This window comes from Echiichthys vipera, assembly GCF_963691815.1.
Source record: "Echiichthys vipera genome assembly, chromosome: 11".
Lineage (NCBI taxonomy): Eukaryota > Metazoa > Chordata > Actinopteri > Perciformes > Trachinidae > Echiichthys > Echiichthys vipera.
The window spans coordinates 13,333,533-13,347,090 of record NC_139836.1 but is presented as its reverse complement, the minus strand read 5'-3'; the positions used below and the strand labels follow the sequence as shown (position 1 = coordinate 13,347,090).

The window sequence follows — 13,558 nt, the reverse complement described above, 5'->3', positions numbered from 1 at the left end:
AATCAACAAAACACAATTTCATATGGATTTCTACTCCAAACACTTACAACTATTAGGAAAAGGTGACATTATTATTGTCAATGAATGCCTTTTTTCACTCATACCGTTATAATTTGGGTTTTGGAGAACCTTAAAAAAATCAATAAACTTTACATTTTTATCTCATTTTCATTCACGTGGAAACATTGCAAGCTTACAAATATGTCAGCTATACAAAGACTTAGACTCCAATTATTAGATATGGTTACAAGATTAAAAGTTGAACTCGAACCATGCCGCCCTGTATGAGGGATCCTCAATGAAGCCCAGGGTTTTAAAGAGCTTGAAGGAGACCTCATTCTCCTCCTCTATGAAGCAGTACACGGGGTATCCCTCAGCGTGGAGTCGCTTGGCCATGGTGTGGACCAGGACTTTGGCGTAGCCTCTCCCTCTGTGCTCTGGCAGGGTGTACAATAAGCCCAAGGCACAGTAATCATACACCAGAATCCAGGACACCGGCTGACCCTGGTCGTCAGTGATGCAGCATGAGGGGAAGTTGCTGATGAGGTTTTCAACGTTCCTGTAACCTTTCTTGTTCCCTCCAAACTTCCAGGATTTATTCACCAAGTCAACGTGAGAAAGGTTTAGAGATGAAACCCTTGATTCAAGTACGCTGATGAGAAACAGATTATGATGACCTTTCATGAGCGAAACTATATTATTTACTTTTCACTGATAAAATACATTTTAATGATACCTGCCAGCTGCTGGTGTGACCAGATGGCTGATGTCTGGCAAATACAGAAGATGCGTCGCAGTGTAGACTCGGTTGTTGACTTCTCTTTCAGAAGACACTTCTTTGAGTATGGAGGTATGGGACGTGTCAAATCCTGTAGGACAAAAACGAATCAAATGTCTAATCTCATCTCATCTTCAACCGCTTATCCAGGGTCGGGTCGCAGGGGCAGCAGCTCTATCAGGGGACCCCAAACTTCCCGTTCCTGGGCCACATTAACCAGCTCTAACTGGGGGATCCCGAGGCGTATATGTCAATATCTTAATATGTTAATAAGTATTCACCATCCTCCAAATAGCAAAAATACTCCATTACAAGTTAAAATCACACCTACATTGAAAATGTTTTTTTAAAAGTATCTATTAGCTAAATGTACTCAAAAGTTAAAGTGCTCAATCCCCTGTGACTATCAAACTGTTATTATTAGTGATTCATTAGTGTCTTACTGCTATTTTATGAGGTGTAGTTCAAATATATTATATAGCCTACTGGTAGGTAGTTTCATAAAAAGGATATTAGAGCTTGTCACTGTATTTTTCCAGTGTTCATAATGTAGTTACTACTGCTGTTAAAAGATATAAAGGTATTTAAATAATCAATATTCACCTCTCAATGGCCTAAAAAGGAAAACGATGTGTGTGAATAAATGTACTTACCAGTAGATAATTACACCACTGACTGTTGATAATAATGCACTATTCTGATCTCAACTGACCTCCAATAAGAAAGTAAGTGCTCCAGTCAATTGCATTCTCTTCTGTCAGCATTTTCCTGAAAATCTGTTCATCCATGCTGTAGTATGTCACCTTTTTCATGAACTCCAGGGCGCGCCTGTTCTGTGATACAAACGCTTAATTTAGCAATCATGTTGCATAGCCTACAAAAACCAGGACACAGTTGTGTCACAATGGGATGTGAACTCACCTTAGGGTCAGGCCGACAAATGATGACCTTAAAATCAGGCCAAGCATCAACAATTACCTCCAGTGTGTTTGGTTTGTTCCTGTTAATCCCATATAGGAAACCATATACCTAAAAACACAAAGTTTTTAGAGCTGCAGTAGAAGTACAAGCAAGCAATGCATATGGAGCAATATTAAATGGCTTGCAGCCGTCTACCTTATAACACTTGGGTAAGTGTTTGAGTAGAACTCCTTCAGCAATTTGTAGTTCGTCTTTATTCAGTATCTTCATGTTTGAGGAGTGAAGCTTCTTATCCTGCCTGTTGGTGTAAATAAAACGGCCTCTGCCTTTATAAATCATTGACAGTCAGTCATGCAGGTCGTGTCACTTACTGTGTGTCTCTTACCAGGCTGTTCTCGTGCAATTTTCGTATAATGAAAAGTAATGCGCAGTAATTGTCTGCTCAAACAGAAAAATACCAGGCTACCTACTGTCTGAACATTAAAGCCTTGAGTATTTTATTTTAGCTTAAATTGTTTCAAGGGGATATACTATGCTCATTTTCAGGTTCATAGTATTTTGTGTTTCTACTACTGCTGCCAAAAAAAACATTTAAAAAACCCCACATTTTTCTCATACTGTCTGTCTGAATATACCTGTATTCACAATTTGTCTGAAACACTCAGTTTTGGTGCTTGTCTCTTTAAGCCTCCTCCCCCAAAGTCCTATCTGTTTAGATTGGCTTGCAAGAAAAATATGACACATCAAAGTACTAGTTCTCAAGTTGTGGAGCACAAGCAATACATGCAGGGTTCCTACAGCATTTCCAAGCACTTTCAAGGTTAAATTTCAATGTTTTCCATCACCTTACAGCTGTGGTAAATTACATATTTCTACAAATACATACATATGATATTTCACTTTTTTTTAAGTCATGTTAAAAAAAGATGGTTGCTATAAACAGCTGGAATTGTGTTTCGTAACACCACAAGGATAATAAATGACATTTCTATTCTATAGCAATTTATTATAAAAGAAATGCGGATATACTTTTAAGACTTTTCATCTACTTTTTAAAACCTTGAAAACACAATATCAGATTCAAGCATTGTCAAGGATTTCAAGCACCTGTACAAACCCTGTATATGTGTGTATTATGTGTATATTTGTGATTATATTATCATAGTGCTTTAGCAGTAAAGCTATTAATTATCAAAATAAAAATCTGTGAGTACATCCAGAAAACGTTAAGACCAAGCCCCAACCACGGCGACTTCCTGGTTTATCCAAAGTGGAAGTACCAAATATTGCAGTTCACAGAGTGTCCACTAAGGACAGTTTGCATAATAGAGCAGTTTCTCATTGACCCCAAAGTTAAATAGGCCGTTTTCACAGCATAATTAAACCTATTTAACGCCTGGGGAAAAAAGCATTCTAGTCTATATCTCGCCAACACTGAGAGGGGTGATTTTTTTTGTGCTAGGCTAGTTTTTATTTGATTGGAGGTTGAAGTATATGAATAATTAGGGGCGCTTGAGTGTTGGCCTCGGAGGTATACTCAGCCAGATGGACGCATCTCCCTCCCCCCCAACGTCACATCAATGCCCTTTTCTGGTAAGAGGAAATGAGGCGGCGTCAAAGTCCAACAAGATGGCAACTCCAATAGGCGAGTATGATTGGATCAAGTTGAGAGAATGGATTTTTTATACAGTCTATAGTTATGACTTTAGAAAAGGTAAGTCTCATGATCATTGACCGCGTATTGTTTGTAATGATCCCCCAAATGATAATCAAATCAATTCGAACCAAGTATCAAAAAAAGAGAAATGTTTCCTTCTGAAAATGCAGCCTTTGCCTCCTAAAGTATACCTTTCACAGCATTCATATCATTTTTGCCCAATGCCAGATGACGATTAGGAACGCTGAAAAAAAAAAAAAAAAGCATTTCTGTATTCTTTCCAAAAATGTTAAACTGTGGTCTGGATAGCCAAAAGCTTAATATGCATTTACCACATGGACACACACGTTTGAATTCACACGCTACTTTAATTTTCATTACATTTTAAAACAGTGTGTGGTTTCCAATAGCCTAAAAACTGCTCAGTCCACATATATTTGTTATTTGCTCGGTTTAGTGCTGCATTAAAAAGTTAGTTGTTCCTCTAAAAGTTAATGAACCTTTACATTGATATGCTGTGTAGGATATTCTAAAACACTGACTTATTCAATCTAGCATACAATGAAAAAGCAAAGGCAGAAAATGGAAATCTCAATACTTTTGTGGTTTGTCTACAGGAAAATACATATTGCTCTGTATGAAGGTTATTCTGCAGACAATGCCAACACAAGGGCTTTCCAGCGTAGTTCTCTTTCTAGCATGTCTCCTTCAGCACCTTGATGTCACTCAACCATGGGCGGCTCCACACTACGAATGTGCACTCGTAAGGCTGTAGAAGAAAGAATGACACATATTATGTACACCGTCAATAAAACATTTGATCTTTGATATTATGTAGTCAAAGACCAACAGAGCATTTATCTGTTGTATCTGTACATAACTGACATAATATCTTCCCTGAGAGCCCCAGTGTGAAGGATTGAGTGGCATCCAGCAGTGAAAACAGACTGCAACCTATTGCATACCCCTACTCTCACCCCTCTCTTTCCAAGCCAGTAGAGAAGCCTTTGTGCAAACCAAAACTCTAAGACTTACGGAAGCCCTGAAAGGCAGGGTGAAAAATAAAAAAATGTTCTGAGCATTGTTGGCCAAAACCTAGGTTGGTCTCCTACCTAGGAAATAATATTTAAGGCTTAATTAGGTTGTTTGAGGGTGCTGAATGAAGTGCCTGATGCAAGATACAAAGGGAAGTGAAAGTCCAGCAAAATGCAGCATAAACAAACCTTTTGCCTTCTTAGTGAACTACAAATGTCTGTAACACATAATGGGACTGTGAATTGGTGCCGACTTGGGTTAAACAGTGTTGTCCCAGAAAATTTAAATAGTGTTTTACCCCTTTACTCAGATCAACTGTATAAACTTAGGTGTGCATTCTTTTCGAAACTAGATTTGGATTTGTGACAGGAGCTGATGCGACCATGTGGACAAAATAGGGATACAGACCAATGATCACACATCATGAAGGCATGTCCGCGCAGGCACACGCAGGCACACACACGACAACTAATGTTACAATATAGCCTATAAGGGCAATTAAACTTTAACAACTAATGTGGGTAGTCTTCCCATTCAAGGGAATGAGAAAGCATGTCCAAACTTTTGACCTGTACTGTAGATCTTTTGAATCGGTTTATCTTCTGAAATCGCCTGAAAACAACAGCAGTCTGCTACAGTTAAAACACACAGACCTGTCCAGACGCATCAGCTGGTATGTACATACAATGTCCAGATGTGTACTTAACTTGCCATTTGTTGTTGAATTTATTTTACATATGACATTTCCTGCATAAAGGTGCATCATACACACATCCGGCCAGGGATTCTAGTACGCATGGGAACCCTGTAAATGTTTTAAAACATATTTGATAGTGAGGAATTATATTTCAGTTTGTATTATATTCTGTTTTTCCATATATCTTAGCTGCTTTACAATTTTAAGAATTACATTTATGTGAAGTAATTTGTAACTTTGTTTGGATAAGCTTTATATAAATACAGATACTATTATTTGTTCAACTTACATGATTTTAATATTATTAGTTTCAGATGATTATAGACTGATGAATAAATTTAATTATATTACACTTCTGTCAATACATTCCCCTAAATACTACACATTGGATTTTATTATTGTAAAATATATTATCTTCTATTTCCCATGTTCAATAATCATGATTCCTCTTGATTCTTCAAAAAGAGGAAGTATACAATTATTTCGCAATCTGATAGTTTGCAGTTTAATGTTGAAGAGAGAAGTACAAGTCTACTGTATGGTATTTAATAATAACTCAAGAAGCTGAGATGCTTGTTTTTCATAAAGCCCTTACCCGAGCCATTTCAGAGTCTTGGTGGATGGCACACAGTTCATTTGCACTGCCCTTTCTGCAGGAGGTCTTCGCCATTTTCACAGTGATCGTGTACTTTAAGCCTGCAACCAACTGTGGGGAGAAGAGTGTGAGTCGGGAATTAAATGTCAATGTAAACACTGGAGCAATCATACAACAGATTTCAGTACAATATAAAAACTGAGTGTAGTTTTAGGAGCTGAAGAAAAAAGTGTAGCAATCTAAAAGGTGCTTCTTTATAAATGTGTGAAGAACGGGATTTGGGGGCACACGAGCTTTACTACTTGTTGAATCCTGTCGGGACAGGACTGGACTGGGCAGGATTATGGTGTAAGAGCCAAACATGTTTGAGAGAAGATAAAGAGATGTTGTAAAGGGCATGTGACTTTAGGGAGGTATTGAACGGCCTATACGCGATCACACAGCGCATAAGGTTACATATAAACTAGATTCTCTTGATTTCCCAAGTCCGTGTAATAAAGTTAAATCCAAATGTTACTAACCTGTCTCTGAGCCCTGATCACCTCTGCCACTTGGCTGAGGTACGCGTCGTTGGAGCCCCTGTTGTGTTGGGCCACGGCGGCGCTGAGAGCAGTCCGCGCACCTTCGTCATTGACATCTATGTCTTGAAGCCCCCCCGTCATAGCTCTCGACCCGACGACGAAAACCGCCGCCAGCACAGGTAAAACAATCTTCCACATCGTGCTTTCTTTTTGTTACTTGGCTCACGGACTCGAGTCCACACAACAAAACAACAGCTCGCTCGCCGTTCCCTCTCCCTTATATAAACATTACGTCACGGCTGTGCTGTGCACGAGGAGGAGTGGCACATCTCGCAGCCAATCAGCGATCTCTGCAACGCAAACACCGTCCGGTTCACGGCGGGGTTTCGCTCCGCCAGCCGGGCGTGGGTGTGCTCGTTTTGTCCACAGCTGAGTCCCGAAGTCACAGTACTCCTTCCACTCCTTCCACTTGTAGAAACCCTAACATTACCTGCAGGCATCAGTTAAAAGGAGGCAAATAAGGTATATTGAAAACGGACGGTCGTTGGATTTTGAACACAGCTGTCGACTGCCTTTCTTTACATTTTTACCTTGGTCCTACTGCAGGTCTAACCTTTGGACCGCAGGATGCAAAGACTTGAGGTTTTGAAGTAAGTATTACTTACTAAGTATAAGACTAATACTAAAGATTTTCTCGAGGCCTCATACATATTTGTGATGATACTCGAGCTGTAATGCACGACGGCGTATTAGGGCCAAGTATGAAAAAAAAATACGTACCCGGGTGAGGGGGGTAATATTTCGAGAAAATTGTCGCAAATTTATGAGATTAAAGTGGGAAATCTACTAGAAAATAAAGTCGCAGGTTTACATGGTAAAAAAAATGGCAAATGTACTAGAAAAAAAGTCGAAAATGTATAAGATTCAAAGTCAGAAAAATAGTGTTTTACTTTTGTCCTCCAGTGTTTTACGGTCCCTGTATTATGATAATAAAAAAATAAAATCACTAGAAGACAAAAAACGAAAAAAACAACAGTTTTTTTTCATACTCTCCGACTGGAGGTTGCCATTTTCACAATAAGAGCACCTTTGAGGACGGTGCTGTGTCGGAGAGGCACCTGTGCTTCTTTTTGATATTTTCATTTGTAACAACACATACGGTCCTGAGGGGTTTGACGGTTGGTAGTTGTAAATGGTTTTGCTGAAAAGTGCTGAATTCTATCTTTATGGCTTATTGTTGTTGAAGTAGAATAGTAATGGTTTCTAAAGAGTCGTCCCATTCTTTTCCCACACTTTGCAGGGGAGCTTTCTGTGGCTTGGATGCAGCCCATCAGCATCTCCTGATAGGCTCAGCTGTTGCAGCAGGGGGGATACTGATATATGCAGTGCACAAAAGAAGACAAGTGAAAAGTATTCCTCTTGGTGAAGGGTGGTGGGGAGCAGGAGATAGGCCACTGTCAGAGGATGATCAAATCTATCCATTTAAAGTGCAAACCTCAGATAAAGAGATTGAGGTAGGCTGTTAATCAACCGTTTCAACACCGATTACCTAATTATAAGACAGTAACGTGAAGAAATCAACAGTGCTCTTATTCTGCAGGACCTTCATGAGCGCATTGACAGAACCCGCTACGCCGATCCTTTGGAAGATAGCTGCTTCCACTATGGCTACAATTCCACACATCTCAAGAAAGTGGTTTCCTATTGGAGACACGAGTTTGACTGGAAAAAGCAGGTGGCAGTGCTTAACAAGTATCCACACTTCAAAACTAAAATAGAAGGTACACACAGCGCTAAGATGAATCAACAGGGTTTGCTTTGCTTTAGTAATAATTTGGATATTTGGCCAGCAATCAGTCCGCACACTATTTTCTTTTCACACCAATGCAGGATTGGATGTGCACTTCATCCACGTGCGACCACCGCACCGCGAGAATCAGAAGGTTCTGCCTCTGATGCTCGTTCACGGCTGGCCTGGCTCCTTCTATGAGTTCTACAAGATTCTGCCGCTTCTCACAGAGAACCAGGACGGTCCCGTGTTTGAGGTCATATGCCCGTCCATCCCTGGCTACGGTTTCTCAGAAGCCCCTCATAAACAAGGTAGATGATTCTAATGGATTTAAGGTTGAGCAGCAGGCGTTTACAGATGTGCTCCCTGTCTTCTCAGGATTTGACAGTCTTGCTGCTGCCCGAACTTTCCTGACTCTGATGGAGCGTTTAGGATTCTCCAAGTTCTATGTGCAGGGTGGAGACTGGGGCTCCCTCATCACCACTAACATGGCACAAATGAAGCCCCAGTAAGACAGCAAAACAAGCTCTTGCATGCCAAAAAAGTATCAATGCCGTGGACTTTCCACCACCCACTTGTTTTTTTTCTTTTTTTCAAAAAGGGAGCATTGTGAGATACTGGGAAACAGTACTTGTATTGAGCAATACTGCTGACACTACTAATTCCTGGAGGCTGGAGCAAATAAAGGACATTTTGCCAAAAGAAAACATGATAAAACTTGCATTTAGAGCTATAAATTAGGAGTGAATAGAGATTCAAGTGCTGTATGACCTTGACATTTTTGTAATCTTTTCCAGGTGTGTGAAAGGTCTCCACCTAAACATGTTTACAGCAAGAAGCGGGCTCAAAGTGATGTTGTCCCTCCTGATTGGTCCTTATCTACCCTTTCTGGTGGGCTTCAGTCGAGAAGATGTTCGTCGGTTGTTCCCTTTCTTTGAGAAAAACGTCTGGGAAATCCTGAGGGAAACAGGCTACTTCCACATTCAGGCCACTAAACCAGACACTGCAGGTGGGGACATTATTGACATTGTTAAAAGGTCACAGATTGAATACAAAAAACAAGCAAACTGTTCCTAGTGTTTTGTAATCTCAGTAAATCTTAAATTGTGTGCACAGGGTGTGGGCTGAATGACTCTCCTGTAGGCTTGGCAGCCTACATTCTGGAGAAGTTCTCCTCCTGGACTGATCTGAAGAACAGAGATCAGGTGGATGGTGGGCTGGAGAGGTACAAGAGGCAGTTGAGGCCTTTGTCATCTGCAATGTAGAAATTATAGCATAGATTCAAGGTTTCTTTGATTGTTGATGGCTGTAAGTGGTTAATAAATGTCTGCATCTGAACAGGAAATTCAGCCTGGATGACCTCTTGACAAATGTCATGATCTACTGGACCACAGGCTCCATTGTCTCCTCCATGCGCTTTTACAAAGAGAACACTAAGGGGAATGTTGGCAATAGAGTGGATCAAAAGTATGTAACCAAACTGTCAAAACTATGACTTTTGTTTTACACATTTCAAAATCTTATTATCCTTTCATTTTATAACTCTGATTAAGTGTCCTCTTGTCTTAGGACAGGAATATTTGTGCCCACTGGATTGGCCGCCTTCCCTGCAGAGCTGATGCACTGCCCTAAGTCATGGGCACAAATGATGTATCGAAACATCTACTCCTACACTTTCATGCCTCGAGGTGGTCACTTTGCTGCATTAGAGGAGCCCCAGCTGCTAGCCAACGACCTTATCCAGTTTGTCAAAAAGGTGGAGGAGGTGTGAACCTGTTGATGCACTCTCAGACCTATATTGTTGATCTGTTCTTTATTATTGCTGCTGTGTTTGATTCATTCCAAATGGGATACTAATGCCCATCCCTGCTATGCAGATCATTCTCACAATTGCCTTTTAAAATTGCAGCAGTCAAAATCATTTTCAGGTTTAATAATGAATGTAAACATATACATAGACTGGCACTCCAATGTATCCACAATTGTATTAAAGAAAACGATAAAATACATTAAAACCTTTCAAGTAGTAAGTATGCTCATTGAAATATATATTACACCAATATTATGTGTGTTGCTCATTCTTTAACATCCTTAAAAAATAGTGATTATACAAAACATGTAAAAACAAATATACACAATGTTCTCAAACAGAATTCATGCCAACAAAGAACGCACTTTCTCAATATTTCAATAGATAAAAAAGGATAATACACTACTGTTTTAAGTGACATACTTTTAATCACAAGTAGAAAAAAAATGTAACTCATAATTCATTAAATTATGAACAGTTCAATTCAAAATGCTTCAAAAAAAACTTTGGGTCATTTGCCAAAACCCTTGATAGTCATGGGCGCCTGAAACCACACATAATCCTGCCAGTCAGACTCCCGTGCCCCTGGTTCCTTACAGGTGCTGGGATCAGAAGCCAGAGCAATAATTTGGTTCTTTACACGGGTCGGCACTTTAAATTGGAGTTTTGGGCGGAACCAACAGACACCACAATCCCTGTGCGCCAGCGCCAAGACTGTGGTGGGCATCAAACGAACAGGTCTGCTGTCAGACAAAAGGTCGGCCACAAAAAGAGTGCGGAAGAGTTGCCTTAGGCAGGAAGACACCCGTAGACATTGATCTCCACCAGCCAGTACTAGAGCTTCCATGTTGATCTCATACAGCTCTTTGGGGAGGATGAGGGAGCCACCCATCAGCAGCAGCACCCGGGGCACCCTGCTTAGGGAAAAAAGCACCTCAAACTGCTGCAGCACCTCCTCTAGGTCCTGAAGGGTCTGATGACACTTGCGCCAGTCCACGTCTGCAGACTGCACTGGCCTCCGACTTACTATGTCTTTTTCCTGAAAAGCAAAACATTCAGCAAACACTTTTAGTTAATCTCAAATCCACAACATTTGTTCATTTATGAACATTTGCTGTGTGCACACATTTTTACTATTCACCTGCATTGAGGCTTGCTGTTTCTTCTGGGAGTACACCAGTTGGTCATACGTCATGGGTAGTTGCTGTCTTTGATAGAGAATGCACTTGAGGATCTCACTGACAAAGCGACAGCAGCCCTCCTGAGTTACAGTGCCAGCGAAAATCACGTTCACACGGCCTTCCTCCTGCGCTCTTCTCATCACCTCTGAATCATTGTCCTCTGTGTTACTGTGTTGTTTACTGGCAGTCACACTGGAATCTGTCAAACTTCTCAGAGCAGGAGTGTGCTCTTCTTGAATGTCATCTGTCAAAATAAGGGCCAGATAATGTCATTAGGGTGAGTAACGGACCGGTCTTGCTCAATTTTTAGCTAGTTAAAAGGTTAATACAATCTAGCAAGGCCACTGTTCTTATAAAGCCATTGTTCCCATGTCCCCCTTAATCTTACAACATATAGCTACTTTGTGTGATGGATTTGTAATCAGTAAAAGTCCAGCATTTAAAATTTTAAAGGACAGATGTATACAGTATTATACCAGGTTAGCTTATACTGGCTTATAATGATGCTTTAATGTGCAAGCAGCATTTTATTGCAGCTGGTCAGGATGGCGTTGATTGTATCTACTTTATGTTCTGTTGGATAGTTGAATAATTTTCCTGTTGTCGTGCATGTTTTGTAATCACAAATAATCTAAATCTGTGTTTGTAAGGTAACTAGATGATTCAATGGGGTCAATTACAGTTTGAGTGCAAGATGGCATCTTCAGATGTCTTGTTTTGTCCAAAACCCAAAGATGTTCAGCTTACAATGATTTAAAAAAAGAAAAAGAAAGAAGCTACAGGTCATCACAATTAGACACTGGAGTCAGACAGTGATTGGGCTTTCATCGAAATGGCTGTTAATGACTAATTAATTTAAAATTTGTTATAGCTATAAACTATTGCTGTTCAATAGTGGAGTAAACACTAATAATATATTGGAAATACTTAAAATAGCCTACCTCAAACTGTATTTATGTATAGTGCTTGTTAATGTATATGTGCTTAATTACTTGCTAAGTCTTACATATGAAGTATTTCTGATAGTGGACTGGACACGTACCGTTGTAACTGAGGGCTGTTTTAACAACAACCTGGGTAATTTGTTTTCCACTATCAAAATGAAAACGCAGCAAATGTATTATTTAAACGCAATAACTGATTTTAAATGGATGCCCAATAATAAATGCCCCCATTGGGAAAACGTCGGTAAGTTACTCAAACTGATTCTGTGTTCACATGACCTACCTGGGGTACGGGTTGTGGAGGGTATAGCGGTGTTTTCCTTGTCTTCGGCGTTGTTGACACGCTGTTTCGAAGTCAGTCGACGTTCATGAGAGCTGTCCAGGTCACATTTCGCCTTTAAACATGTGTCAACGGCCTGTGGTGGCGCTGAGAGTTGTTCGGTGACTTCCGCAGATAGTCGGCATGAATTTGAATCGTTGGGAACATTTCGTAGCTTTAAGTCTTTACATGTTATATTCGGCTCCTCTGGTGTGCTTACATCGTCGGTTTCTGAGGAAAACGACAGGCGTCTCGGTATCTCATTGTCTCCGCTGTTTATAATAGATATGTTTGATGTCGGTTTAAATATATTCCAGTCTTCGGCCATAGTTTTGAATGTCCCCACCGGCTCTCCTGCGCACTGCATCATGGGAAACATATATCGACACCAATGCTGTGTTCATGTTACACGAGGAAAGTGGGAAAAACATCCTTCCCTTAGAAAATACTGTACTTGCGGGTGAGAAAGCTGGGCTTCATGACGATCATATTTTTACAGCTTGCGCATTCATTTTGTAAACGTGTAACTGCTCAACCGAACTAAGTTTATGTTCGACATGAAATAAACTTGATCTTATGGCATACACGCCATTGTTTGGTGATACGTAGTCCTATTGTCGTTTTTTTTCGTGAGTTTCAAATGCAGCACACTGACGCAGATATTCAAATTAACGTTTTACACATTAACATTATATAGTAACAACATAGCCCACTTTTTAATCTAATTTCTTTGTGTGTATTTCCTTTTCCTTTATTTATTGTTTTATTTTCCGCCTTTATATTTTAGTGTGTATCTAAGTACTCTTACTTATGTCATGTCATAATTTAAATCTGTGATGTTTATTTATATATACATTCTTTTGATTGTCAAGTACGATGTCAAATTGTTCTACCATGTTTGTATTATATTTTTGAAAAAATGCAACTAAAAAAACCCATCCACATTATATAGCCTACAGGAAGGCTAGTCAGTGTCATATTGGAGTTATTGATTAGAAACTCAAAATACAATCTAAAGTTTATTTAAGTGTATGGAGTTGGGTGTAGACTCCCAGTTATGTTAATAAATGAACAAAACCTGATACTTAGCACTGTTAAATCTATCGACATTTTAATTGTCATGCAAAGAGATAACAAATAATCATATCAGCCAAGGGAACAAGTAAAAAAAGAAAAAAAATGGTTGAGTCGCAAGAAGTGAGCCCAGTCCCAGGTGTGATGATTAGGTGTCGAAACGGGTAAAAGCTACGAGCAATAGCCGTTTAATGTGTTCTGTCTGATTTTGATCCATAATGGCTTCATTACGAGTAG

General features: G+C 39.8%; 4 protein-coding genes across 4 annotated transcripts; 1 reads left to right on the top strand and 3 right to left on the bottom strand.

Annotated features, from left to right (window-relative positions):
* Positions 1-252: 252 nt before the first annotated feature.
* Positions 253-1,972, bottom strand: LOC310954018 (glycine N-acyltransferase-like protein 3; the record flags this gene model as incomplete). The annotated part of the gene is made up of 5 exons (XM_083923310.1): positions 1,895-1,972; positions 1,700-1,807; positions 1,491-1,611; positions 737-869; positions 253-652 (listed from the first exon to the last, which is right to left on the bottom strand). The coding sequence occupies exons 1-5, from the start codon at positions 1,967-1,969 to the stop codon at positions 253-255; spliced, it is 837 nt and encodes a 278-aa protein (XP_083779436.1). The 5' UTR covers positions 1,970-1,972.
* Positions 1,973-3,704: 1,732 nt separating this feature from the next.
* Positions 3,705-6,505, bottom strand: cst3 (cystatin C (amyloid angiopathy and cerebral hemorrhage)). The gene is made up of 3 exons (XM_083923391.1): positions 6,205-6,505; positions 5,684-5,794; positions 3,705-4,125 (listed from the first exon to the last, which is right to left on the bottom strand). Exons 1-3 carry the CDS (start codon positions 6,400-6,402, stop codon positions 4,051-4,053), a joined length of 384 nt encoding a protein of 127 aa, XP_083779517.1. The 5' UTR covers positions 6,403-6,505; the 3' UTR covers positions 3,705-4,050.
* Positions 6,506-6,604: 99 nt separating this feature from the next.
* ephx5 (epoxide hydrolase 5) lies at positions 6,605-9,967 on the top strand. The gene is made up of 10 exons (XM_083922416.1): positions 6,605-6,726; positions 6,811-6,854; positions 7,505-7,718; positions 7,805-7,985; positions 8,095-8,304; positions 8,372-8,501; positions 8,791-9,002; positions 9,110-9,218; positions 9,335-9,460; positions 9,563-9,967. Exons 2-10 carry the CDS (start codon positions 6,832-6,834, stop codon positions 9,762-9,764), a joined length of 1,407 nt encoding a protein of 468 aa, XP_083778542.1. The 5' UTR covers positions 6,605-6,726; positions 6,811-6,831; the 3' UTR covers positions 9,765-9,967.
* Positions 9,968-10,314: 347 nt separating this feature from the next.
* On the bottom strand, positions 10,315-12,651 carry mad2l1bp (MAD2L1 binding protein; the record flags this gene model as incomplete). Its single annotated transcript, XM_083923219.1, has 4 exons — positions 10,315-10,842; positions 10,945-11,228; positions 12,212-12,478; positions 12,594-12,651. The coding sequence occupies 4 exons, from the start codon at positions 12,649-12,651 to the stop codon at positions 10,315-10,317; spliced, it is 1,137 nt and encodes a 378-aa protein (XP_083779345.1).
* Between the last annotated feature and the right edge of the window lie 907 nt (positions 12,652-13,558).